Source organism: Bombus huntii, chromosome 9, assembly GCF_024542735.1.
Source record: "Bombus huntii isolate Logan2020A chromosome 9, iyBomHunt1.1, whole genome shotgun sequence".
Classification (NCBI taxonomy): Eukaryota; Metazoa; Arthropoda; class Insecta; order Hymenoptera; family Apidae; genus Bombus; species Bombus huntii.
Window position 1 is genome coordinate 14,520,143 of NC_066246.1, and position 27,498 is coordinate 14,547,640.

The 27,498-nt window shown below is 34.4% G+C and overlaps 4 protein-coding genes across 7 annotated transcripts; 1 reads left to right on the top strand and 3 right to left on the bottom strand.

Moving 5' to 3' along the window:
- Positions 1-8,485: 8,485 nt before the first annotated feature.
- On the bottom strand, positions 8,486-13,617 carry LOC126869805 (IQ and ubiquitin-like domain-containing protein). Of its 2 annotated transcripts, XM_050626816.1 has the most exons (6): positions 13,059-13,617; positions 11,612-11,912; positions 11,346-11,465; positions 11,013-11,271; positions 10,553-10,914; positions 8,486-9,922 (listed from the first exon to the last, which is right to left on the bottom strand). In XM_050626816.1, exons 5-6 carry the CDS (start codon positions 10,861-10,863, stop codon positions 8,689-8,691), a joined length of 1,545 nt encoding a protein of 514 aa, XP_050482773.1. In that variant the 5' UTR covers positions 10,864-10,914; positions 11,013-11,271; positions 11,346-11,465; positions 11,612-11,912; positions 13,059-13,617; the 3' UTR covers positions 8,486-8,688. The 2 variants fall into 2 exon arrangements, with proteins under 2 accessions (XP_050482773.1, XP_050482774.1); XM_050626817.1 differs by lacking the exon at positions 13,059-13,617 and having other exon boundaries at positions 11,612-12,782.
- Positions 13,618-16,734: 3,117 nt separating this feature from the next.
- Positions 16,735-19,670, bottom strand: LOC126869797 (IQ and ubiquitin-like domain-containing protein). The gene is made up of 6 exons (XM_050626798.1): positions 18,772-19,670; positions 18,388-18,615; positions 17,768-18,312; positions 17,467-17,667; positions 16,999-17,377; positions 16,735-16,933 (listed from the first exon to the last, which is right to left on the bottom strand). Exons 1-6 carry the CDS (start codon positions 18,993-18,995, stop codon positions 16,828-16,830), a joined length of 1,683 nt encoding a protein of 560 aa, XP_050482755.1. The 5' UTR covers positions 18,996-19,670; the 3' UTR covers positions 16,735-16,827.
- A 155-nt stretch (positions 19,671-19,825) lies between these two features.
- On the bottom strand, positions 19,826-23,862 carry LOC126869788 (N-alpha-acetyltransferase 35, NatC auxiliary subunit). 2 transcript variants are annotated; one of them, XM_050626773.1, is made up of 11 exons: positions 23,297-23,862; positions 23,115-23,205; positions 22,873-22,934; positions 22,031-22,563; positions 21,742-21,934; positions 21,489-21,670; positions 21,088-21,420; positions 20,613-21,005; positions 20,362-20,535; positions 20,173-20,283; positions 19,826-20,097 (listed from the first exon to the last, which is right to left on the bottom strand). In XM_050626773.1, the coding sequence occupies exons 1-11, from the start codon at positions 23,376-23,378 to the stop codon at positions 19,957-19,959; spliced, it is 2,295 nt and encodes a 764-aa protein (XP_050482730.1). In that variant the 5' UTR covers positions 23,379-23,862; the 3' UTR covers positions 19,826-19,956. The 2 variants fall into 2 exon arrangements, with proteins under 2 accessions (XP_050482730.1, XP_050482729.1); XM_050626772.1 differs by having other exon boundaries at positions 20,173-20,289; positions 23,297-23,667.
- A 371-nt stretch (positions 23,863-24,233) lies between these two features.
- LOC126869813 (endoplasmic reticulum junction formation protein lunapark-A-like) lies at positions 24,234-27,413 on the top strand. Of its 2 annotated transcripts, XM_050626868.1 has the most exons (10): positions 24,234-24,523; positions 25,347-25,388; positions 25,464-25,651; positions 25,728-25,914; positions 26,007-26,018; positions 26,156-26,411; positions 26,516-26,677; positions 26,771-26,959; positions 27,039-27,122; positions 27,196-27,413. In XM_050626868.1, exons 1-10 carry the CDS (start codon positions 24,497-24,499, stop codon positions 27,315-27,317), a joined length of 1,269 nt encoding a protein of 422 aa, XP_050482825.1. In that variant the 5' UTR covers positions 24,234-24,496; the 3' UTR covers positions 27,318-27,413. The 2 variants fall into 2 exon arrangements, with proteins under 2 accessions (XP_050482825.1, XP_050482826.1); XM_050626869.1 differs by lacking the exon at positions 26,007-26,018 and having other exon boundaries at positions 24,235-24,523.
- Positions 27,414-27,498: the final 85 nt, after the last annotated feature.

The window sequence follows — 27,498 nt, forward strand, 5'->3', positions numbered from 1 at the left end:
GACTATAAATAGACAGGCGCGATCGTAAGGAGTTCAGTATCTACCAAGTGTCTATCAGTTATCAACGAGTTATCAGCGATCTTATTTACGATTTATACACTGTCCTAGCGAATTCATTAGCACGAGCGATTATTGTCTGTATTAATTTATTTATCATTTTATATCTGACGGTTTTCAAGAACGAGCAATCTCGTCTTACAAATCTCACGATCAACCATCCTCTACATAATCCCCCACAAATATTACAAGAACTATAATTTCGAATATAACTTTCTCCAATCGGTCAGTTATCTTCGTTAAAAATTAATAAAATATAGTTCTTGTTGTGTTTATAGAAACATAATTTTGTATCTGTTTTTCATTATTTTAAATATATAAGAAAATTAGAATTTAGTATAGAAATCAGAAATTGAGATATTACAAGCTCGTAAATTATCGTATTACAAGTACTATCAAATAATTCATGTCTTTCCCGTTTTTAAAGATCTTAGTTTGTAGTTTTCTACTGAACTAGTCTTTTTATAAACAATATCATATGTTTAACATATGATCACTACGATTAATGACAAAGAGTGAAATGGTGGTTTAGGTGGTTTGTGTGGACCAACTTCTCTAATTATAAAAAATTATCACGGAGTACCACTTAATACCAGAAACTGAGAAGGATAAAGACACGATGGAAATCAGAAAATTGCACAGCGGAAAGTCGCACAAATGACTTTAAAAGTTAATGAAACCTACATCCGGAAATAGATTTTAAAAAGCAGGAAAAGTATATCCACGGGTCATGAAATTAAATTTTATTATCTCAAAATACTGGAGTTGAAAGCTCTTGAATGTGCCAGTGCACAGTATACAAAATTACATGTACAATATTTACATATACTCTGTTAGAGATTGGTGAAAACAATTTGCAACACATTTTCAGCAAAACATTTCGCACTGTTGTTCGTTTCGTAAACAGATTAACAGAACACGTAGCGCGTGAACGCGAAAATTTCAATGAGATTCGCCTGGATGAATGACGATTCAACGTCGTTGTAATATCCGGTCGAACTTTGGCGAAACGCTTAATAATTTCGAGATAGAACATCGCGATGTGTCGCGTGATGTCATCCGTGTCGAAAAGTTTCGGTCCCGGTAATGCATACGAAAAACAAGAAACCGCGGAAAACTTTTCGCTCGACGATTGCCCCGGAGAATAATTTTTATTCCGCGTCCACGGTCTGTTCGGTCTCCAGTCACATAAATTATCAACAGTTACGTACGTATAATCTGTTTACCAGGCTGGCTTGCCTTATACCGTAACGACAGGCATTTTTAAAGCGTCTCCAACCGGTTCTTTGTCTCCTGTCCTACGTTTCGAACAGTTACTACTAGTATCTCCGGTACAGTAACGGACGACGCGAATCTGCGATAGAAGTAGCCTCGATGGTCGCCAGTTAAATCGAGGAAGTTGCCGTTAATTATTTCTACAGTTCGTAAAATATTGCGTTAAAAGCATCAGAGTAGTGAAAATGATGAATTAATTAATGCTTCAATTTCCGACAAGGGATTTCTGGAAATTTGAATGATTTTTTGTCAAATATAACAGATTATTTTTCTTCTTAAATTATGTTTTTCTCATACACATTTTGATTTCTTACAGATACGAATTATATTACTTTAGAAATTGGTAGTTCTAAATTTAATATATTTAATTGCATTTTTTATAACAGCTAATGGAAAATGTCTAATTGTAGATTAAAATTCAGTGTGAAAAATATCGGTGGAAGTATTCACTGTAGCAGATAGTTTGTTAATTAGTATTGAATTATCAATAGCTAATCACCCAATATATTGATTTAATTTCATCAGTCTATTTCGATGAGGAAAACACGTTCGCAAAGGCGTTCTAGAGGAGATGGATATCGGGTAAATTAATTTTCTTCTACGGAGAAAGTTAATGGTTTGATAAAGTGTTCCTCGAGGGGGGCTAATTACAACCGGGGTATAGGGGTGCAAAAACGGATACGAGGTATCCAATGAACAATGAACAACGTGCCCAGAGAAGCTATTTATTAAATAGGAAAATGAGCGCTAAAGTTATTTCGTCGAGATCTAGGCGATATGGACAGACTTATCGTTCGTAACTACGTAATATATTCGCAAACAGTGAACCGACTTTCTAATATACGATTTTTCCTTTTTTCTTCGCTAGAATGTACCTTGAATATGTCTGTTAATTTAATTTTCCAACTGCATTTTCGTGTTCCTTGAAAAGTTTTCACATGAAGGAAAAACGTTAAACGGTGTATCACGAGTCTTCATCTTTCTTGTAGACGACGAGAGGGATGCGATTTAACCTCTTTTCCAGCCGAGATTTGACAAAGTATCGTAGGTCTTTGGTCCCGCGAGGACAGTAACTATCGTTAGAAGCAGACGCTTCCACTATTCCCTCAGTTAGCTGCAAAATTAATCGATGATAGTTCCGCGTAACGATACACGGTAATCGACTGCCATCAAATATTTAGTAAACCAAGCCTTTTGCGCCGTGAGAGTAAATTTCTAAACAGTAGACCGGTATCATGGGACTTCTGAGCTATCGCACGTTTATGGAAGAATAAATCTCGGCGAATATTTGGTAAATAACCGCTCATTATTAATAGTGTAATATATTTAACAGATTGACTCTGATAGTAAAAGATTTAAGCATGAAATTTGAAGATTAACGAGGAACAAAACTATACACACACACAAGGGATATTTTGAAATATTTAAGGGGGTGTCCTGAATTAGAATGGTCTAAAACAGCGTCTTTTTGTAATTTTTTTTAGAAGGGAAAGAATGAAATTAAGTTATTGAATTTTGAGGTATGGTTTTATACATATTTAATACAAAAAAATTTTTGTTTAAGTAAAAAAGAAGATTATAACAGATTTCTAAGCTTATTTCATGGGCTGCAGTTTTCAATCGGTGTGAAAGATCCACCTCGTAATTCTTGACCGAAACAAAAAACCAAAAAAGGATTAAATTATTATATATTTTTTTTTCACGATGAACTAAAAACGTTCGTCAAAAAGTTTATTTAAATAATTGTTATAGCACCTTAAAGTTTACTTTTTCCTTTTATAAAACACATGTTTTCTTTAAGCCCGCCAAAATTTTTAATTTCACACTATTTTCTGCCTTTTTTTTAGAAAAGGAAAATGTGGACTGAAAACGATCGAGGAAGCGAAGGAATAAATTAGAAAAAAAACATATACTTGCAAAAACTGTAAATTATTTGTAGTCCTTAAGACAAAAATTAATAAAGATCTAATAAATACCATACTTTTCAAAGTCAACATTAATTAAGTACAGCAATATATGAACCTAATAGCTGCACAAACAAAATATATAGAACCTTTCATTTTAACACATTTTACTTGTTCTAATATTAAGACCAGGCTTTCAACGAAAAGACGTCTTTAGCAGCGAAACAACTTTCTTACTTTCTAGCGAACCACCCATACTTAGACGCAGACAGAGCTTACGTTGATTCCAAGGCGTTCTCATTTCACGTGATTTTTGACGCTGATTCCCCCTGAGAGCTCTTACACAAGCCGATGACAAGGTTCACCGGTCTTAGCACCGGTTTCATCCCCTCACGAACGATTATCGATCACTATCGAGAGGCAACCGGGAGTATAGATTAGTTTGAAACTCGAATCAATTATACGCACGACGAGGAGGAGGCGGCTCGGTCGGCCAGACGAGCTCGGTACACCAAATCTAATTAGTAATGCCGATTTAGCAAACCCTAATTGCGCGCCAACATATCACCCGCAATTTATGCGACACCCGTGTTATGAATCACTGGGGTCCAACCTCCGTGTTTTCCTGTCAGCCTCCAAACCACCACTTTCGTAACGTATGTGCGTTACCTGCGTGCAAGTCTCCGCCTTTCTCTCGCCGATTTCATATTAATTTCCATACTTATCGCGATGATCGTGACCGTGGCTTCATCGTGTTGCGAAATCTCCTCTGATGGCGTTGGAAGCCGCGCTTCGACTAATGCCCCGTATTTCAAACACGCTGACGGTGATGCCGTTCGCGTGTGATTCGCTTGCGGCTCTCTGAGTGTGATTAGAGGTCCCGGAAAATGATTAAAGTGCTCCGCGATTAAGGGATATCATTGAAGAGATTTTGGGCATTTGTGAATAACTTGTGGAGTGGATTCAGAAGATTTTATGATATCGATGATTTCATGAATCGGATAGTGATCGGCTTACGCGTAATTTCGTTGCATAATAATTGATCTTGCAATAACGTGATTGATCCGAGCAGATTTATAAAAGCATTAGGTTGCCCGAAAAGTGTCTTTCTTTTACACACACGTCTTTTACAACGATGCATCTCTATACAAACATGAAACCTAATCCGTCGAACGTTGTGATCTTTATTTTGATAGAACGAAATGGATCATACGAAATTCGATAAAATAATATAAAACGGAAAATGATGCGCATCCATTATTTCTTTATAAAACGAAAGAAACTTCTCGGACGATCTAACATATAGATATTTTTAAACGAACGCGTGATAAAATTTGTCAATGTTGTTATATTTTTGCCACATGTTAGTCACATATATTTTTCGTATTACGTATATTATACGTATATCGTATTATTCGTATATGTATATTTTTCTAGGCGAATAGAAAGAAATAAGAAAAGGGAACAGAGACCACTGTGAGAAAATGTGTTGTTATGAAAAGGAGACTATATATTTGTGAATATACTTTGGAATAAAATACAAGAATTTTAATGTAGTAAAAAGATTAATCTAATTCATCAATAAACAAAGGTGCAAAACTTCCATCCATGGCTCTAACATCGATAGCGTCCACGGTGCTGATGTTTGGTCGTATAAACAAATTAATCGTTAAAATCGAATGCATACGATTAGCGGTAGACTGATTCATCGATAAGCTGTCATTACATCAGTCTGCTAACGATCACGTCACCGTACAAACGTTTTAATAGTGGCGTTGATACCCCGACCGCTTTGTTCGTGGCTACGTATAAAACTCATTAACGATATATTGAAATCGAAAGCGGTGTTAACGCGCTCGAATTTGTGGTCGATAATGTGAGGTATCCCCGTCTGTCTCGTTATTGTTCCATGCAGAAAAATTTGACAAGACGTCATAATAGATTCCTATGTTACAATTTTAATCTTATTAAGAAAAGTAAAGTGGATAATGATTACAACTTGTCATTTAATCTACAGAATGTTTAAATCGCATTTAAATTGCAACAGCTATTTAGAAATTAATAATGGTCGCTCGTATCATTCTAATAATGATCATTATTACATGGTCCGCGTTATTATGATAATTACAACGTTCGGAGACCATTCGATCACCGGCAATTAAATTATGAATAATCAAGTTACTTGCGCGTGAAACCGGGAATAACAATCGCTTGGTCTGGTATATCGCTAATTTATTTCAATTCATTTTGTCGGACGTAATAATCGAGCGAACGTCGAGTCGATCGATTTGCACAGACACCTATGATAGGGTATTAAACGGTCAGCCAACTTCTGACAAATTTAAATTGATGACTGTAACGGAGCCCATTTTTCGGTTTATTAACTTTCGTCGGTTGTTTAATTGAAAGAAATGATTAATCGATGGCGAAACTATCGACGTACGGGCCTGGTAAAAAGTTGAAAATTCGCCTGTAACCTGGCTATAATCGAATCCGTGTGTAGGTATGTATCGATTTGTCGCGTTATTGGTTCACCGAGGACAGACTCTCAATCAGAATAGAGGTAGGGGATTGAAAAAAAATTAAAATTAATCGTTGCCACAACCCCATTTCGGTTTATTAGTTTCCTTTCACTAGCCACTATCAATAGAAATGATTAATCGTTTGCCATTCGATGGCTAATTAATTGAAAGCTTTAATCTATCGATGTCGTATATCTCGTCGTTAAAGGCGGCTCGTTAAACGCATACCTACATTATTAGTACAAATTAAACGGTTCATCGATTCAACATCTTCTCCTCAATCCTCCCCACCAACGATTGCAATCGAATCAACCGAAATTATAGACATCACTTCCACGCTGAAACGTAGAAATAATGAAAGTAACGATGAAAGTGAACAATTCGATTAGATCAGAGGTAGCAATCAAAACTGCATCGGACCAGTTGATTAAATCGTGAGCTGACTGAAGTTTACGTTCGATAATTGCAAAATGATTTCTTCCTGGCGGCTGCTGAACTTCTGTCTTCGACTTCGACTTCGTAATTAGTTTCTTCAAGTATCGATAATTCAGTTTCAACTTTTAAAATGCCACGTTTATCGCGATAAATCCATACGAGATCGAATTTTTCGACCACTTGACAAATTATTAAAAAAAATCGATGATAATATCTTATCGTGAATACGATGGAAGAGCTTTCCACAGGGACAAATCGTTGAAAATCTCCTTCTACTTCTCCAGAGAGCTGCCATAATTTCAAATAATCGAAAAGTTCGCTGGGGGAGAGAAGTTCTGGCAACTCAATTCACTTTGACAATTCTTCGCTGAATATCGTGACCGTTTTCCTTCTCCGTGAAAGACGCTACTTGTTTATGCATTCACCAAGACGAAAACTCTATATCTGTGCGACGTCCGGTCCCGTTAGAATCCACCTGTACGATTAATTCGTTAAAAGACAATGTTTATTCTACGAAAAGAAAACACGATCTATAATGTAGTCTCCAATTTCACGAACATCGCTGAACTTTCCAAGCATCGTTGTAAAGTGACAGGAAGTAATTTTGTAGTTTGCAACATTGCTGCAGATCGCTCTAGAGAGTTTCCGGTGTTTCCCCTAGTTTTCGAACAGTTCCAACAACGTTGAAAAGGCCGTTTAATGGGCATTCGTAGAATATCGCACTGTTCCTCCATTGTTGTCGCTTTTTTGTACCGTTATTTTACGAAATGAACATTTGACAATTACATTGGACAATTACAGTTTCACAAGCGATCATTTGATCTTTGTATATCACAGGAAGAGACTGGTACGTCAGTTTGACATAGTTGCGTCCCGTATTTAACATGTGCTTATCGCATTGAGCGTTAATCATCTTATGTTAAACTTTGTGTCCGACCACATGCAGTCCTAAGCTACTTAACCGCGTTCTATAGTAGATGCGGCGCCATTATCTGCGACAGTTGTAACGTTTCTGTTATTATCTGTTATCACACAAACTACTAAACTAAATGCTTCATCTAGACTTTGAATTTCAAACAATTACAGTTAACTTATTCATAAATAAAAATTCAATTTGAACGTTCGATTAATATCCAATCAACATTTAGGCAACTTTTACTTTTTACAGATAATAGATTAATAGATTTATTTATAAGCGACTAGATCGATTTAGTCGATAGATAGCAGAACATCCGAAAAGTGTTGTGTAAGTGTGATATCAGAGACGATACCACGGTCAATTTAATCGCTTTGACGCGGAACGACTCAAAGTGTATTTGAAATTTATGGCATTGGCTTAGCGACCATTTGATCAGACGTCGTATACAGCTGAAAGCTTCTTCAGTGAATACATTTATTAAGCAAATTGAATGCGGTGTCATATTCCTTATCAATATTAGAAGCCTTGACCGCAGAAGGAATAAGATCCATTACGGCATTCCACGTCCTACATACATTTCGATGTAGTATCTTAACAATTTCTGATAAACAATTGGGATCGTAGACCTCGTCTACAAATTAAAATTTTAAACGAATAACTTTCACGAGGTTACGGTCTTAAATTTAAATCACGGAACATTTTCACGTTACGACACAGTTCACCAGGAAATAAAAGTTGGCAGCTTTATGAGGACATGCGCGTTACGCACCCTGCGATAAACCATAAGACGACCATTTCGTTGGGCTTTATTACTGTTTTCCATCTTTTTAAATTGTAAGGATAAACACATAGATATCTTTTTTACTTCCCCTCCATAAAGCTGGACCTTCGTCTAATGGTTGGAAAATATTTAGGATTACCCAGAATGAAATTACAGAAACAGACTGCAGGATTGCTGAAAAAGAAACGTACAGCAGAGATCTTCTTCAGTTTCTATGCATACGCTATGTAAGGTATTTTCAACGCGAAAAATTCTCCTATAACACATATGACAGAAGATAATATAATATATCATAATACCAATATAATATCAATTTTAAACTTTCTTAAATGAGAAAATCACATTTTGGTGTCGATGTTATTCCTTTAATAAACTTGCACACGAACAGAACTAAGAAAGTCAGATGATTAACTGCAATAAAAAATAAAAGATACAAATAACATATCCTGTTTTGTTGATGTAAAAGTTACTATAAGAATAATTATTTATTGGATGCTTCAAGAAATACACGGTACTTGTTATCCTCTAATATCTTTCTATTTCGCGTGGAGGTGTAAGGTGATAGATTTTTCATATTGAATAAATTTAGACGATCATGAAAATACTTTTATTTTATATCAGATATTCCATGTATACGAATTAAATATTCTCAGCATCTAACTATTCGCTCAACACTCTCAACGTGATATCAAACTTCGCTTTCTTTACTCTATCCTTTTACTGTACGCTGAAGAAAGTATCCGCAACTCGTTAATTAACTTCCCACGAAGAACAATAATAAATGAGCGTTTAATATCATTGTTTATTCCCACGAAGGCTCTTGAATTTGGCCACGAACTCGAACCGAAGTTTGGCCTGAAGATTCTTCGTGCAGAACTTTTGTAGTATCATCGGTCCGTAAAACTTATCGAGGTCAACTACCTTTCGATGCAACGAGGCTTCCGTCACGGTTAATAAAAGACAATTCCACGGTGACCACTCTTCGTCATTTCGAAATCTCACCAACCTCAACTCTTCTAAATTATCGTTTTCAGAAATGGCCGATTTTCCGTGCCAAATATCGTTCACCAAATGGTAAACGGCTTTTGCATCAATAACAAAAGCCAGACTGGTGTAACAATAGATTCTAGCTTCGCGACGTCTTACATCACGAAGAAGTCTTTGATAGGGCTCGTATACGAGCCGAGGCCCAGTGCGAACTCTCACGTAGAGACAGTAATTGCACGAAGAGGAACGGGACCATTTCTCGCGTGGGAACTTCTCGAGAGGCAATAGTCTGCCGCAGCTCCTGCAGATAGTTTTACAACTGGTCCGGAACCAACTGATCAGCCTCGAATCCTCTCGCTCGTTTCTCAAGGACTCCCTTGCCAATCTCAAAAAAGCCATCTTCAGGCCACTTCTTAACCAATTCAACTTACTTTCCTCCACGTTACGGGTCAACAGATCAATCTCTTGATTCAACAGACGTACCAGTTCATCAGATTCCTTACACGTATGAGGCTCTATATCCTTTCTCAATTTAGACAACATCTCAATTCTTTCCTTAACAGTCATATTTTCCTTCGACAACTCTTCGAACGTGCCTCTGAAGCATCTGGCGTGCTGTACAAACGGTGTAATTACAGGAATCGATTCTCCATGACTGGTTTTCCATACGACAGGCTTGCACAACTCATCCAAGAATTTTCTGTACGATTGCTCTCTCTTTTTTAATTTGATAGTGGTTTTCCTCGAATCAATAGCTCGCAATAGCTCTACCTCCTTTGATAGGATTAAACTGCACAATGCGATCCTGGACGACACGAACAGCTGTTCACTCGCACTCTTCGTCTCGTAGATACGCCAACGATCCAGCAGATTGTACAGCAACTCGAAGTCCGCCCTGGTACTCGGCGACGTGCGGTTTAGTATCACGAAATCCCGGCTGCGATAGAATCTCGGTACTGGCTGTATTTGCCGCCGGTTCGTGTTCTTAGCGCAGGCTGAAACGCCGCTCGACGAGATCGTGGTTTGCCGGCCGCGGTGAGCTCTGCGGGCAACGTCGAACAGACGTTTGAACAGGTGTTCCTCGGAGATTTTGTTCGTCGCCAAAAGTTTACGCCACGGAGTTACGAGCTCGTGTGCGCGCTGTGTTCTTCGTTGACACGTTCGATTCGAGGAAATCCAAAGGATTTTGGGGAGCAGACGGTTTGGCGAAGTTCGGGGGTTGAAAGCTGGGCTCTTGGAAATATTTCATCGGGTGGAAAGTCAGTGGAGAGCATTAAGCGCCAAGTACTAAACTAATACTTTGAATTGTAAAACTGTGTAAGTTAATCGAAGTAACAATTCGATAAGGTTCGAGAGGTTTAAAATTGATCTATATTACGTTAAATTATTGTAAATGGAGTGAGAAAGTTTCGAGTCCCGGAACAGAGAAATTCTGTTCTCTTAACCAGTTTCTCTTCGACCTACCTATGCAACGCGAGTAAATTGTGTATCTTACCGCAACATCGAGCTTTACGCTTCTCTTCGTACCGGCTAGAGTACTTAATTAATAAAAATAACTGATTTAACGAAGCTTCGTGGCTTTATTTCTGCCAGTCGCGAGATATGGCGAAAACCTGCCCTGTCCTGCTCGTATTCTACTCGCTACCTTAATATCCGCCGTTCGTTACTTTACCTGTAAAACCTCTGTATCTTTACGATGCTCTCTAGAATCTTCTCGTTCGAGTAATCCTTGAATCTCGGTTCCTTGGAATTTCTAAAACTTTGTATAAATCTGTCGCGGACGTTAGGAAAGAAATTCGTTTGCACTTCAACGTCGCATTCCACATTCGTAAATTTATCCACAGTAAAATTTGTCTGCGTTCTTTTGTCATTTTTGCCGTCATGTTTACCAGTTTGCGTGCACGTGTTCCGATAAATAGTTCCAGTCAGTTTGTGTTTCCAGCCAACTAAGTATGATTGTGTTTTAATCTCTGAATTCTCCATTTGAACTTTAATTAGTCATCAGTGGTATGGCTACACGGTCGATCGAATTAACTATGAAAAAAAAAAGAAGAAACGCGGTTGTGAAAGTATAACCATCGGCTAAGAGCTAGTCTGAAGATAATGGTAATGTGGCTAGTAAAGAAAATTACTGTGCCAAGGTTTAAAGGATTCGTTCGGAGGATTGCATCGTCCGCCGTTTTACAATTCCAAACGAGCGTTGTTGGACTCCACGAGAGGAAGAGCGACCGAAACTGACTACTCGGATTTAATCGCCGGAATTGTTTTTGCGTGTCTTCCGACCTCCACCGTCGTTTTCCACGTTGATAATCGTTTTGTTTTACTTTCCTCTATCTATCTTTGGATAATTTCCTTGTGTAAGTTTCTTCTCGATTTTAAAATCAAACTGATCTTTGGAATACAAAAAGATTCTTAATCTTGTTGTCTTTTTCTTTTCCTGGTGTGATAAATAAAATTATTATTACCTGGTAAAAATGGAAGACCAGCGATTGTAAAATAGTGCCAATATCTTTATGTCGTTTCACTTTTCTCGATCTTCGATAATTTCCTCCTAGAAGCTTCTCCTGCTTGTAACCAAACTGCACCTGGAAATACAAGAGATTTCTTGATATTTTTTATTCTTTCATCTTTTTAATGTGGAATACTTGTATTCGAGCCCATTGTACTCTGGCAAAAATAAGAGATCAATTGTAAATAAATGTAAGGATCGTTGTCCTTGAATCTCATTTACCGTAACTCAATATTCCACTTGGTCTAATTGTCGAATTTACACGAAATCCATAATTTAGGCTGGGTAAATGCAATTCGGTATTGTCCATTACAAATGTATCGCAAACCAGAAGTCACATGATACTCTGCACAAACAACGAACAGTAACGTTGGAGGACACGTGGCGCATTGTAAACATAATCACGTGCCATTAACAGTGTAAAGCACTGATGTGACATTAGAAATCACAAAGGGCAAACAGGCTGTCTGGTGAATCTGGCAACCTCATAAAATACCGCAAATGCAATCAATGCAGTGGGCCCCTATTAAATGCAATTTAAACATCGATTACTAAACTTATCACTTATTCGTATACTCTCTACTGATTCACAAAAGATGTTTATGCATACATAGAATGTAAGAAAGTTTTTAGGAAATTATCAATTTAAAATTGTTCAGTTCCGTTAGAATAAAGATAATTGCAGAAATTAGTATGCCTTTAATGGTACAGCGTTTTCATTTGTATTTAATTCTTTGAAAGAAGCAAAGGTCCAAATTTCCCATTAGAGAATGAAAGTATAATATTCCGTGGCACGAGTAGCTTTCAAGTTATTAGTCTTGAACATCGTGGTCGAATGTGTTTTCTTCCCCGTTAGTTTTCGCCGCGTAATGGCCAATGAAAAAATCATAAGCATATAAAGTTAGCCATTGATATCCGAAATAAGTAAACAGCGTAAATATTATAACGTCAATCATCGACGTATCGCGTATTGCGTCATAAATTCAGTCATAAACGTAGATGTTATCGGTGACCGCTTAGTGTAGCATAAATTTCACCGTAAACGAACATGGACTGGCACAAATTCGATTATGAATAAGTACATTGCAAACGTAAATTTGACCGCAAATAAGTTGGAACCAGAAAACTATCGTTTCGTTCGCCAAAATATTCCACGCGACTAATCAATTAAAATAAATTACGAGTAGACTGTGGCTTTTTATGAAGATTTATGAAAATTTAAATTTTTATGAATACAACGGAAGAAATAAAACCAGAGCAGAAATTAGTTTCGTACACTAAATATCATGACAAGTACCAATTATAACTTTGGCTTGCACAAAATTTCGTCAACCTATGAGCTATTTTTAAAAAACATGCACTATAAACCTACCAACTTGTTTTCATTTTCAATTTATATTATATTAAAATTCTATTATTTAATAAAAAAAGTGACATTTACATCAGAAGAGTAACAAAAATATACTGATTATATTCTTCTGTTATGATCATGATTAAATTATGATTCAATTTTCCATAAACGTAAATATCATAATTCAGAAAAAACCGAAAAATATGTTTTCTGAACAGCTTAATTTTTATCTTTTTGCACACACAACTAAAGATACGAAAGGATATGACGTATTATATGAGGAAGTTTAACTTTCACAGACTTCCAAATTATAAATACCTGTTAATTCAGGCCCCGAGCAGCGCTTAATTCTTTGTTATCCTGCCAAACGCCGGCTAAAGCTTTAGCATCTGCGGCGAACAGAGGAATGCACCCTTCAAGGTTTTATGGCTGATGGAAATCCAGCTGGTAATTCCGGAGTGCGCGGAAATGCACCGGCGAGAACGCGGAGAACCGTAAAACTTGTGTACCAGCGCGCGTTGTACGGTCGATGCATTCAATGCATCGCGTATAATTTGGCCCTTTAAACAAGAAAAACACGCATGTGTGCCCGCGTGTAGTTTATTTCCACTCTTTTTACACCCTCTTATTTCGTTTAAAATGATTTTAACTTTTCTACTTTTTTTCCACCCCCTTCTTTCGTTTAACACAGTTTCAATCGAGTCATTATAGAATACCGGGTCGTTCCAGATATCTCACTCTCTCTCTTTTTCTTTGTCTGTCTTTCATCTTGCTCACGGAAACATTGGAAACTCTGGAATAAGATGATACTGGAGTAAAAGATGGAAAATGAAAATTACGATTTTCTGAATTTGTACGTAGGATACGCAGGCTTCAGAGAAATAGTAAGCTTAGTTGGTTGGAGGTTGGCTGGATTATATACATAGTAAGACTCGCTATAGATTTTGGATTGGACGAATTGTAATTTAATTAGATTTCGTGGAACGTGTAATAACATGGAGAATTCATTTTGCACGTGTAAACTAGTCCCATGAACTAAGTGTTTACATTTCGCTTATTAAACGTTTGTGGCCGACTGAACACGGAAATTTAATTTGTGTTTAATTGGATCGCCAGCAGCTGACTAAAGATACATCTGCACATGAAACATTCGTGATTCTGCGAGGAGGCGATGAAGTCAAAAATGTACGAATCGTAACTAAGCAAGTGCGAGCAAGCATCTTCTTCGAATCGCGTTTTATCCACAATTCTGTTTTTTGTGTTAACAAGAAATAAAAATAGCGGGCATCATATTTCTCCTCAATTTATGAAATACAGAATGACGATGTATTTTCTATTTGTCTACACTGCCAACTTGTTCGTAAACATTCTCGCTTTGTTTATTTACATTGCAAGCATTTGTGTGTTTATTTAGGTTTTTAATATTTATGTGTGCTACCATGTATCTTCATATTCTACAGAGATTTTTGTGTCACGAAATTGTCAGAAAAATCTATTATCTTCTCAAGCAACGAGAAACATCTGAAGATATTTCCATAAATTATTACGTACGATTTTTCGAAATTTTCCACTCACCGTGAATTATGAATTATTTAACGGGGAAACGAAAACAAAGGTTGTTAAGATACCGATACGAATGCAAAAATATTTGAGTAAATTGACTGGAATGGCGAAGAAATGCAAAAAGGGAATCGCCAATGTAACCGCTGCATCTGCGAGCGCACTCGCGCTCAACCGCCGAGTGGATGGTTTTTCATCCCTCCATCGGGATTAACGTTTTTTTTTCCTTTTCGAAATCAAATATAAATATTCTAAAATAATATTCCAATACCCTGAAACGATAACTGCAAAACTCCATTTTGCTGAAATTCCATTGAAATTCACGTTCGGAAGAGTTCTGCGTCGAAAATGAACAACATTTTCGAGCCAAACCCAACGAAAGATACATTTTATAAATATAAGGATATAACCGGAGGAAATATTACTGAATATTTCGATTAAATCGTTATCGTTAAAAGAAAGTAGAAAAGAGACGAACTCGAAAAAACGGAGGTGTCGATGATAAATAAATGATAATTAAGAGTCGGGTTTCGTTGATAATGTTATCACCCATCGTCGAAAAAAAAAGAAGAATGGATTCGCAAACGTGATTCGCAGCACACTGTATTTATCTCGAAACGCGCGAATAACAAATGATTCTTTTCCTTAGAATCGATACACGATAAATTAATAATCAAATTTAAAAATTAACCTCATTATACATAGAAAATATTTAAGTAACTCGTGACATAGAAAATTCGACAAAGCAAATGTATAAATGTAAGAAGCAGAAGAAGTAAAGAATTGAATTGCAACGTATGCAAAATACAATTCGTCCTTTTTCGATTCAAATAATATTGTTGTACTCTACACTAAAGCTACTTTAAGCTATTCTATACCTCAACTCACTCGATGTTCCTCTTGTTTTGTATAGTTTACGACGCTCTGTGTTACTTTTATAACGCCTCTGTTTATCAGCTGCTTTTAGTCTCACGATTATTCATCGTTCGTTTCGTCGTGATTTGTCGTCGTCACCGAGAAATTTATTGTCTCTCGTCTTGTTCAGCTATAAATTGCCCAACGACGCGTGCACTAACGACCAAGAGGCGAACGACGGCAACGGCGATGGCAGCATAGCGTGCCTTGAAATAACGCATGCTATTAGATTTATCAAAACGACATCGTTGCACAGATAAAAAACGTGAAATCGGTGCCGGCAACGATCAGACTGAAAAGAAAGAACGGAGCTTTCAATGCGACGCAATCCATATAAGAGACTTCTGCACCACCTTAAAGGTCAAACCCTTAAATCCACCGTTGCCAATGACAACCTGCTTGGTCGATCGAAAGCACTTTCTAGTCCATTATTTTTCGATTTTATATATCGCACATTCAAAAAAGGAAGGAAATCACCATCCTCCAACTCTCCTCCCCTCGATCGCTGCCAGATACAAGAACAAGATAGAAGAAATCTAGATGAAGATCGTCTATCTTGCAATCGTCTATTTTTTTCTTTTTATATACTTGTCGGAGATGAAAGGAAAACCAGAGTCCTCCCTTTGCAATTTTGGGAAAGTCTTCTAATGCTTTAGCCTAGATTCTATCATAGCTGTAATTAAGCAATTGTTGTCATTCAATCTGATTGTAATTGTTCGATATTTGTGATAGCGAAAGTGGGTTCGAGGTGACAACCGGTAGCCGAACGTAGCCACGGTCACGGGATAAACGTTTTGCCTGACGAAGGTGTGGATCGGTTGTATTGTTCTCCCTAGAAATCACATAAAATTGTATTTTGGAGATGTCGATATAATGGGACACACGTTGTATTAGGAATCAAACTCCAGACAGAAACTGCCTAGCAACGGCGTTTGGATCTTTCTCGATGCTTCCAAAGAGTAAACAACAAACTCTTGGCAGAAACTGCCTAGCAACGGCGATTGGAACCTTCTCGATGCCTCCAGCGAGCATATAACAAACAAATGCAGTCGTATAGCGAAAAAGATTTTCATCAGATATTCATTCGTGTGATCGCCTTGGAAAGTGATACATCGAGCAGTTTACCGAGTGTCTCAGCAATCGTATTTTTGTGTCTAAAATTATTCTACGCATAGTAGAGAGTTATCCCGTTGACGGTGGATTCGTTTGAACCCAAGAACATTGTTAATAGCGTTTATTAAACTCATTATTCGTTAAACTTATTATTCGTAAAACATATTATTCGTTGATCTTATTATTCGTTAAACTTATTATTCTTTAATCTAATCATTAGTTAAACTTATTATTTGTTAACCTTATTATTCATTAAACTCAATATTCGTAATATTTTGTAAAATCTTGTATATATGCGTAAATATAATCTCTGTTTTGTAAAACGATGGCTAATTCAAACGAAGAATCGTTACGCGCCTTAAATTCTAATGTTAACCCGACATACTTATTTTCTATAACAATTAATTATATGTATATATAAATATATTTAAGTAGAAAATAACCTTATAATTTGATTATATTGAAAGAGCGAACAGACGATTAGATACAGCAAAGTATATCACGTAAAAAGATAATCGTCCACTTTGATCGCTGCATTGTACACCGCTTTATCTTCGATTTTCTGAAATTTACCTTGAAACTCCTTCTCAAACTGTCTCAAATGCCTGCAACCAGTTCAATCGATACGTTATTTCCACTTCTCTATCTTTGAAACCGTATGTGCACGTACTTGAATTGGTTTTTCGCTAACTGATGAGACAACAAGATTTTTTCGATAAGTGGCTTCGAGTATACGCTCGCGAGATCCTTGATACTGCAATGAACGTCAGCCTCTTCCTCGGTTAAAAGGATACAATTCCACGGTGACCACTCCTCGTTTACGTCGTATCGAACGATCCGTAATAGGAACATATCTCTATTTTCACTGACTACAGAATGGCCGTGCCAAATATTGTTCACCAAATGGTACATGTCGTGTTTTTGCATCATAAACGCGATAGCCGAAGGTGATTCTCTTTTCGTTTCCTCATAGCGCACACAGTCCAGTAGAAATTTGTAAGGGTCGTAGTTCACGTGTCTAATATTTCGTTCACGCAACCAAGTACAACCTTAAAGCAGTAAAAAAAAAAAAAAGTTTAATGCATATTTTCCGTTTAAATTTTTCGAGAAATTTAACGTCAAACGAGATCGATAGTACCAACGCAAGTAGACAGCCTTTTCATCCTTCCATGAACAGTGAATTGGTGAATAGGAAGCAATTTCAAACAACTGTGACACAATTTCGTTATAGGTTCAATTGGTTCTCGCAATTTTTCGTCATCTACGTTCTTACAAAAGTATCTGTCGTTGTTCACGCAACAGCACGAGTGCGACGTCCGTAAAAAGTTCAAGTAACTGTCTACATCGTGAAAGAGAAAGCGGAAAGAAGTTTTGTTAACAATTCTTCTGCCACCTTGGAACGTCACAGGACAAAATCTCGTATATTATTTTTTTCTTACAAACTATCCTTTCTCGAAAGTAGCCTAGTGACATGCGTTTCATCCCCCTTGCCAAGTAGGTCAGCTCTTCGTCCAAGAGTCGTATCAAATGGAAAACAGACACACAGTTGTGTATCTCCAACGATTTCTTCAGTATCGTGAGCATCTCCATGCGTTCCTCGCGAGTAACATCGTAGTTCATCAACGAGTCGTAAATCATTTTCAATTCTCTTGCCTTCTGGTTTCTCATTGTGTCCATTTCCAGCAATTTATTCTTGTAACCGTTCCACAGAATAGGCTTGCAATTAACCGCAACAAATTTCGCGCGTTTCCGCTTCCTGTAGCGCTGCCTCACCGCCTGTCTTTTCTCGTCGATTACATTCAACATTTCTATGGTTTTTTCCAAAATTTCGTGATTTTCTGCACATCTGGCAGGTTTAAAGAAACGTAGCTTCGCGCATTCAAGGCGATCGCGTCTCCATTTTTCAACCAAACCATATAACAGATCAAAATCCGATCGAGTTTTGGGATGAATTGTTCGAAGAATTTCCTGCTGATGCCTCTTCCTGAGACGTCAATCGATATATATAATATGGTTTTGAGCGACTTTGTACATTTCACGTGTTTTAAATGCTACATACCTGTATAACATTATCTTTTCTGCTTCGTATAGCTTACAACCTTTGACTAACTCTCGGTACTGTCTCGCATATTCTTTGATATACTTCAATAATTTGTATATTCTATAGTTTCTTTGGATAATTCGCGCCTTTCCATCGTAATCCAGCCGTTTCATCATTTCTTCGTATGTTTCGTATGGTTTTGATGTTACATATTTATCCGATTCGGCCGATATAAAGTAATCAGATCTAAACAGAGAGAAAGATATAAATTAACGAAAAAGAATGATAAAAGAAATTCTCGATTATTGAAACCAAGCAAAGGAAACTAAGAAATTAAAGGAGGAATTGAAAATAAAATTAGAAGTATTTGTTTTAATTTAAATGGAAGAAAACCACGTATACCGCCACATCTGTGTTGGATGAACGCATGGTGTTTGCGTAAATACATCTGTCCAAGAAATATATTGCACTTTTTTACTGCACTTTTCTTTTTCTGGCTTCCTTAGGGGGCCTGTTTGCGATTCGGCATTTAAATACTCTACTTGGGTAATTTTATGCTTCCATCCTCCCAAATAAGGTTTTTTTATTCTTCGATCTTCCACTTCTACGGAACGGCAGCAAACCATTTTGAAATTTTGTATATATTAATAGGCGTTTTAAACGTTTTAAACAAAAAAATATTTGCTTAGTTAAAACGACTTGGTTTTAAGGAATAATAGATTAGATGTTGAATATAGATGCAAACTCAAACAAATCTGGTTATTCATTTTTTTATTGATATTCATGTATATATATATATATATAACATAATGTATTATTATCGGATAATGTTATTTATTAAATACACAACCATTTCAGAGTATTATTTTTATTAGACATACATCACTTTCTCTTCTTTCTGATTTTACAGTGAAATTTAGTGTTTCAGTTTAATGTTACAATATTCTCTCGTTCCTGTACAATACAGAATTTAATAATGTATAAATCATGTCTTCCTAAAATGTAGGGAATATAATACTCATAGACGCAAACAATTTAGATCACGTTTGATTAATAATGTTACGGATTGTTATTATAAAAAAGATTGTTATCGGAACATGTGTTACATAGCTGAAGCCTGCAATATATATTCAAAATGTTGCAGATGTCACTAACAAGAACTGTTAACAATTTCATTGATAAGATGTGTTACTATACAACATTTTGAGACTATACATTCTATACTTTTGTTATTTACATTTCATAACGATCTGTAAATTTCACGAACCTTATCTTCAAACGACCGACGCATTCATTCTTAATATCCACATGAATTCACTTAAAACATACGATTTATGATAAACTATATACAAATATCATTTTCATTCTTTATAGAAATTTATCCACAAAATATGTACGATAAATAATACATATCTGTACAATGAAGGGTGTATCGTTAATAAAACAAAAAAGGGGGGGAGCTTTAAACATTGTATTAGACAAAAAAAGGCATCCAAAATCAACAACACAAAAATATTTTCTGCACGATTAGAGCTAGAATAAATAATATGTCATTTATAGCATGAAATGATGACCGTTGCAAATGATTTAGATCAATTTTATCAATGGGAAATGTTGATGATACGAGAAGTCAAATACTGGAGGTTCTTTGGAATCCTTTTTATGCCCATCAGCGAGTAACTTTAGAACCACGAAATTCGTTTTCGCCACTTTTAATAAATCATTGATCTGTAAATCAAGCGCTATAATGAGTAAAATATGTTTAATACAAACATAGGAATCGAAAGGTTTAAAAATATTTACCTCATTTAGAGTACTAGAATTTTGTGGATAAAAAGACAAAGCTCGTTCTAACATATTTCTAGCTTGATGAAAATGACGACAACCGGCTAAGTACAGCATTTCACTAGTAACCTTTTCCTAGGAAAATAGAAGTTAAGAAAAAATGCTCCATGCTAGTTAAAATCAAGAAGAATAGGCCACTATACTCACGTTTCTTTTATGCATCTGTGCATTCGTCATATCTAAGAATTCTTGATAATGTACCGGAGGTGGAGTGAGCAACGAAGAAAATGGTAATAACCTGTGCTCATATCGTACTCGTTCTGAATCAAATGGCGACTCAGGAAGTGGTATTTTACCATCCATACGGAAACCAACTAAAGCCTATAAAACAAATTTTATAGATGAAATTAAATCATGAAGATAACATTTTATAAAAAAATCAGACATGCGCAACTTACTTTGTAATATCCTCCACATATATTTTGCATCGCTTGATACATTAATATTTCTAAATTATACGGTCTTGATGTTGATTTTTTCTTCTTGTTTTTCGCACTTTTCTTACCACCTCTACCTTTATGTGTATCATTATGTACATCATGTTCCATCAAGAACGTATTGGCTCTTGTAATAGCCGATACTAGCCATCCATAAAGAAATTCATATAGGTACCAAAATATATAGTGATATTCATGCACCGAATATAATTCCAATTCAAAGCCACTTAATAAATACATGACCATAACTCGTAGTGTATGATACAAGATCCATGTTCCGAAACAAGCTAAATGTGACCTTGGTGTATCACTTTTCATTGACAAGGCATGTAAAAATCCATCAACTCTTTCAGCCTGGCAAAATTTCAAACATACATTAGTTTGAAGTTATGAAATATTCCAATGTTATGAAATATAAATTAGCTTTTAAACTCACTTCATCCTGTAATATTGCAAAATCATCCAATAAATGTGCTAATTTGTCTCTCTGTCTTGCTCTATTATGGCCAGTAAGTTGCAACAAACTACCAAAGAGGCCCACACAATGAGATAAAAAACTATCAACATATTCTTTAGCTTGATGATTTTGAAGTAACGTGCTCTTTGGCATTAGTACCGGAGGTGCTATGAAATTCCGCGCTGCATCTTTCAAAACATCGGCAAAATTTTGCACACCGAATACTCGATTTGTTGTAGGTAAATAAACTATTTGCAACATTGATCTGGATAATATACATGGACTTCGTCGTGAAAATTCTAAAAAAAAGTCCTAAAAAGAAATCAGTGTACTTGGAATTTATGCCAAAAATTTTTAGTAACCTATAGATTTTGTCTTACCAAAGCTGCATGAAAACCATTCTGATTAGTAATCGTAGTAACTGTTCGAAATCTGTTTAATAGCTCATCCAAATATTTTAAAGCCTCTAGTCTTGGCTTTATTTTTGTATACCGTGGAAATGTTGGTGGTAATAATCTTTGATTCACCATAGGGTCAAACCCCATAATATTTGGATAATTTGCTACAATCATTACATAACACATGATGTAAACTATATACTATGACGTAAACTATAAATTTTGAAAAACTTACATATTTCATCAGCTTTTTCTCCACTGTTTACTGTTTTAATCATCATTTGAATCATATAAGAACATCTTGATAACAATGTATGACAATCGTTTAAATTTTGTTGCAACTGTTCTTTCTTTCCCATTAATGATAAAATTTGATAAAATATTTTTGTAAATCTAATTCTGGCATAGAGTGCTAATCTATCACCATACTGAAAGAAATAATAACAATTTCAGTAATTAGTTATATCCTTAGTCGTTCACAAAAGTTCAATAAATGTATCTTGTGTTCCAAAACATGCACCTACTTCTTTCTCTGATACTATATGAATTGGTTTTATTCTTTTCCCAGGTAGTTCATCTTCTACTTCTCTCAGCATGGATATGATTTTTTGTTCTGTAATATCCTGTTGCAATCTATAACCATAAGTAACACTCTGGAAATCTTCTTCCTCAAAAACTAATGCTTTATTGATGCAATCTTTAATTATTTCAATTATTTTATATACAGCATAACAAAAGGTTCTCAAAGGTTTATCCACTATTTGACTCGGTTGGTGAAGATATAAATTAGTGAAAACTGTTTGCGCTAAACTATGGCCTTCAAGCCAAGACACTATGCACGCATATGTTGAATCTATTATTCCTATAACTTCTGATGGTGTCAAATTGTCCAATTTCAATGCACCAGAGTCAACAGCCTGTGTAAAAGTGCATGGTTTGTTGTTGCCTCTATTACATAGCATGCCAACATCCATTTTTGGATCCATCATTTCAATTGCAGACATGGCCTCAAATAATCCAAATAACTCATCACGCAATAGTTCACCCAATTCCAACTCTAAATAAACATAACAATAAAGTGTTTTGTATTGTATTAAATAAATATTTTGTATATAAAATATTGTTTCGATTAATTCATATCATTAATCATTATAAATTAATTTCTCATTAAATAGTGATACTTAAATGCTAACAATGTTATTGGATAAAATTACATGATTATTTGAACAAAACAAGTTGTATACAAATGAAAACTAAATTGTCTCTACCATAATAAAACAAAAAAATATGAGGGGAGAAAAAGAAATAAAAAAGAACTTGTAAAGCAAGCACTTGCAAAGGAGAAAATAAGTTTGTAAATAAGCACCTGTAATGGCATCGAAAAATTCTTGGGTAATATCCACCCAATTGTAAGTAACTTGGTCGAATCTGCAATGTAAATAGATATAAAAATTAAAAAATATCGCCGAGAATTACAAATAATGTTATACGTTAGGTTATTTTCCCAAAGCCTAGCTGTAAACGTAACATTCTTATTTTAATATTTCCATGTAATTACACGTTAGTTATCGGTGATTTTTCTATTACAATTAATATATCACAACTCACTGTGATTCTTTATCTTCGCCCATGTCAACCGAATTCTGTTCTTCTACCATGGTCGCCATTCTTGCAGACTGACCTGTCACATTTAACGGCACTGCCAACAGTAGAAGCTTCTACATAATCCTCGTATCAAAAGTTAACCCCTGAGAAGCTCCCCTTACGTCAAACAGGAGTTATATACTCACAAAGTCTTGAAATTATTGAATAAGTATAAAATCTCCTATATTGTTTTATATTTATCAGATGAAATGTATTTAGACAAATCATGTGTAGATATACAATGAAAATATATATTCAGATAAAATGATTTTAAGAACGTTTATATTCAAGCATTTGAATTTATGACAATTTCAGGTATCCAAAACATACTGTAAACTAAAGAGCAATCCACGGAATTAAGCGTTAATGTTTTGTCTTGTTTTATGTTTAGTAATTTTATTTCAGATTTCAAATGGATGGTAAAGTATGGAAGAATAAAGTCTCGCTATATTTTGAAAATATTCTCTGTCACTATCAAAATTTATTTGAATACTAATGTTATTTTCAAGAACTTTTAAACAAACTGAAAATACTCCGTCAAATAGGATTCGAATTACAAAAATTGTATAACTTGTTACGATTAATGACGATTGATTTGAAAAAAATTATAGATTATTTCACTTCGTTAAATTATAATTAATTTTTTATTCTTATTAACGGGGTTAGATTAATGATATTTATTAACACTTTGGTAAAGTACATAAATTTAATAATATTTCCTCTAGGTGAATGAGTTAAAGCATTTTTGAATATAAATATTTGATCTCTGTGTATATATTTAAATAAATCTGCAAAATGGAAAAACATATAATGAAATTGGTAAATTAGGTAGGTGTTATGAATTAAATGTTCTACAATTTAATTAATCATAAATTTTTATAGGTTATAATAAATCAGGATAAATTTAATCTCTTTATGTAAGTAGTTTATTACTATTGTCGTTTGTAACATGAAAATATTATAATCCCTAGGACGATACATTTTCTGAATGAAAATTTTAGTTTTACATAGGAATTATCCTTAACGATTCCTTTGCACTCTTTCCAGGTGTTATATATATATATATATATCATTGTCAGCATAGCGTAACCGTGCATTTTCTGCTGCATTATACAGAATACATATTCTAGTCATACACACATATATATTCACCTGTATACATATATATTATGTTAAATATCTATGTATCTTCGCTTATGGGTCAGCATTGGCTCGATTCCAAGAATATTTTACAAATTTGGAGCTGTTCGAAGTCTGCTCAATAAAAAAAAAGAAAAAAAATTGCATGAATCTCTTACGTTTGATCGGTTTTATCTTTGACGAGAACTTATTAAAATTTGGACATAATGGGGATTATATTATCAAGATTTCGCGTAAGTCTCCGGTAGTATGTAAATAACATTAATACTGTATTACTGAGGTTAACATTTTGTCATGTTATAAATCTTTTACTAAGCATTCAAAAATAATTTAGATATAATATTTTATAACAAATGCTTAAACTTTTAACGCATAATGTATTATGTTTTATAATATTTAAATGCAATTAATTCAAACACATTTCTTTATATATGACAAATTTTTAGGTTAGGCGCGAAAATAAGGAAGTTTTGAATAAGTTTGCTAAAGAATAACTTTGTTATCATAATATATAACAATATAAATTCTTAAACATTTATAATTTATGATTTTTGTAGCTTAATGTCTATAACCATATTTGAATAAGATTTCCAATATTGAATAATTAATTAACATTGACTTTTAATATATGCAGAATTCTCGTACAATATAAAATTATTATTCAATGATATTACGTTCAAATTATTTAAATTTTGTCAAACCAAAAAGGCAGAAAGTAATATATACATATAAAGTAAAAATACAAGAAAATAAAAATGTTTGAAAATACATACAAATGTTTGTAACTGCTTTGTCTTAAAAAATTGTATAAAGATACTTACCTATTTTATGTTGTATAATAAAAATTATTATATAAAAATAAAGTATTATAACCTGAAACATAACATAAATTTCCATTTGAATTTGATAATTAAATTTCATTTTCTTTTAAAATATGTTAGTATATAAATAAGTACATTGAGAGAAGAGAGAGAGAAAGAGAATATTATATATGGAAATACTTTTCCTTTTATTACAAATGTAATTGGGTTAAAACAAATTATTTTTATATTTCAGAGGAAGAAAACAACAATTGAAATTTTGGAGGATCTTGATGCGGTAAAATATTTATATTCTTTTACTTGTATTTATGTTGATAACTAGATAAGTAATCAAAAATTCCTTCTTTAACAGAAAATTAAAGAGATAGAAAGATATGGATATAGTACAGAACAAAGACATAAAAAGATTGTTGGAACTCTGATATTATACAGTGTGATACTTTATATTATAACAGCATTCATTTTTTACTTCTATTTCTTCCCTGCATCACTATATGATCAAATATTTTATATCATTCCACTGTTAATTTTTCCAATTTTGTAAGTATTTTAATTGTATTTATTTCTTTTACTAAATTATTCAAGAGGTATGACAAAATGTATCTCATTGTCGCAGAATATTGCTTACAAAAAAGATGGTAACCTGGTATTATAAATGTAAAATTTCTAAAAATCAAGATAGATTAAGTAGTATGCAATCTGAAAAAAAGAAAATTCTAGATGAAGTTACAGAGACTGAAACATATAAAAAAGCTAAAGAAATTCTGTTAAAGTTTGCACCTGATCAATTAAGAATGACTCCAGTAAGTAAATCTATAATATAATTTCTTTATTTTAGTTACATAATATAATCTTTACAAATTTTTAATAATTGAATTATTTTTACATCTTTCAGTTGTCCCCGCAGGTTTGTATTTTACACGATAAAATATATGAAGAATGAATTTTTGATAATTATGAGTATCTTTTTGGATAAGAAAGTACTAGAGAAACATTTGAATATATAGAAGATAAAAAGTCTAGTAAAAGATTCTTTCATTTTAGACAACTTTTAAAGTGTCACCATCAACAGAAACTCCAAAACGATCAAGTACACCACAGCATATAATATCTCCAGTATCACCTTCTACGGAACTGAGAAGACGTATAATAATAAATCAAAATCAACCACTGAATGTGCATAGTGGTATACCTGCTAACACTGGTCTTGTCCCAGTTGGCACAGCTCCCACTCAGAATCCATTAAATACTTCCTTCCAGGGTGGTATTAGACCAGTTAATACTCCAATTCGTGATTATCGTTAGTATTTTCAGGACTACGATTGCTAATTTTTATTTTTTTAATTTATTAAAAATTAATTTATTCAAGTAAAATTTTTTTTATTGAGGTTTCTTTGTTACTAGGAACTCCGTTACCACGTCCAGTATTACCGCGGCAAAGGACTTATTTGGATCGATTGATTGATTATCTTGTTGGAGATGGTCCATCGAATCGATATGCATTAGTGTGTCGAAATTGTGAGTCTCACAATGGGATGGCTCTCAAAGAGGAATTTGAATATTTCGGTAAACATTTGTCATAATCTGCCAAAAAGAGTTAAGTATAAAGATTTAATTACGTTACTAAATATTCAAAATATATGTATTTTGATTTTGTAGGATTCAGATGTTGTTATTGCAACTTTTGGAATCGTGCAAGAAAACAGAAGCCATCTGCTCCGAAATTAACGTATAATGTTGCACATAGTAGTTCATCTTTAAATACTTCTGAATATGTAGCATCTGATCCAAATGTAGCAGAACATTTAAAACCTCCGCAAACGGAATCAATAAATGCATCGGATACAGGTTTGAATAAAAAGAAAGCTAATGTATAAACTGTTTGGGATTGAAGAAATAATTGGAATCAATCGAAAATAATTTTTAGATTCAGATATCGAAGTCGTTGAGCGACCAACAGAAGCATTGGAAAAGATTGAACACGTTACTGAACCAGTTAAAGATACATGTGGTAAGTAACGTTGTTGTTAATCATACTCATAATCTAATATATTTTTTGGTATTATAAATAATTACAATCACAGATGAACCAAACAATGCCGAGCCACACAATGCGGAATCGGACACTACGGAGTCCGAAACGAAAGAAGCACATAATTGTGACGAGAGTGATGAAAAAATGGATATCGACGAATCATCGTCTTAAAAAAATATATTTTGGAATAATTTATAACACGAAACTTTTTGTTATGAAACGTTATGTGTTAACAAAATATATTTTGAAATAATGTGCAACATGAAATTTTGTTCAATCTCAATCGTAAGATCTGCAAAAGGTCCACCCTAAGTCCATGCTTTATAATGAATCCTTACTATATAAGTAAAAT

Coding starts and splice junctions, on each gene's coding strand:
- LOC126869788 (XM_050626772.1), bottom strand. CDS start 23,378: ATGATTTGTCTAAATACATTTCATCTGATAAATATAAAACAATATAGG. Junction 23,206..23,296: donor TTCAATAATTTCAAGACTTT/GTGAGTATATAA, acceptor TACTGTTGGCAG/TGCCGTTAAATGTGACAGGT. Junction 21,671..21,741: donor AGAAAAAGCTGATGAAATAT/GTAAGTTTTTCA, acceptor TAATGATTGTAG/CAAATTATCCAAATATTATG.
- LOC126869805 (XM_050626816.1), bottom strand. CDS start 10,863: ATGGAGAATTCAGAGATTAAAACACAATCATACTTAGTTGGCTGGAAA. Junction 9,923..10,552: donor AAGATACAGAGGTTTTACAG/GTAAAGTAACGA, acceptor CGTTGCCCGCAG/AGCTCACCGCGGCCGGCAAA.
- LOC126869797 (XM_050626798.1), bottom strand. CDS start 18,995: ATGGTTTGCTGCCGTTCCGTAGAAGTGGAAGATCGAAGAATAAAAAAA. Junction 17,668..17,767: donor CTTTCGAGAAAGGATAGTTT/GTAAGAAAAAAA, acceptor TTCACGATGTAG/ACAGTTACTTGAACTTTTTA. Junction 16,934..16,998: donor TTAGCGAAAAACCAATTCAA/GTACGTGCACAT, acceptor AACTGGTTGCAG/GCATTTGAGACAGTTTGAGA.
- LOC126869813 (XM_050626868.1), top strand. CDS start 24,497: ATGGGGATTATATTATCAAGATTTCGC. Junction 25,389..25,463: donor TTTTGGAGGATCTTGATGCG/GTAAAATATTTA, acceptor CTTCTTTAACAG/AAAATTAAAGAGATAGAAAG. Junction 25,652..25,727: donor CTGTTAATTTTTCCAATTTT/GTAAGTATTTTA, acceptor TCATTGTCGCAG/AATATTGCTTACAAAAAAGA.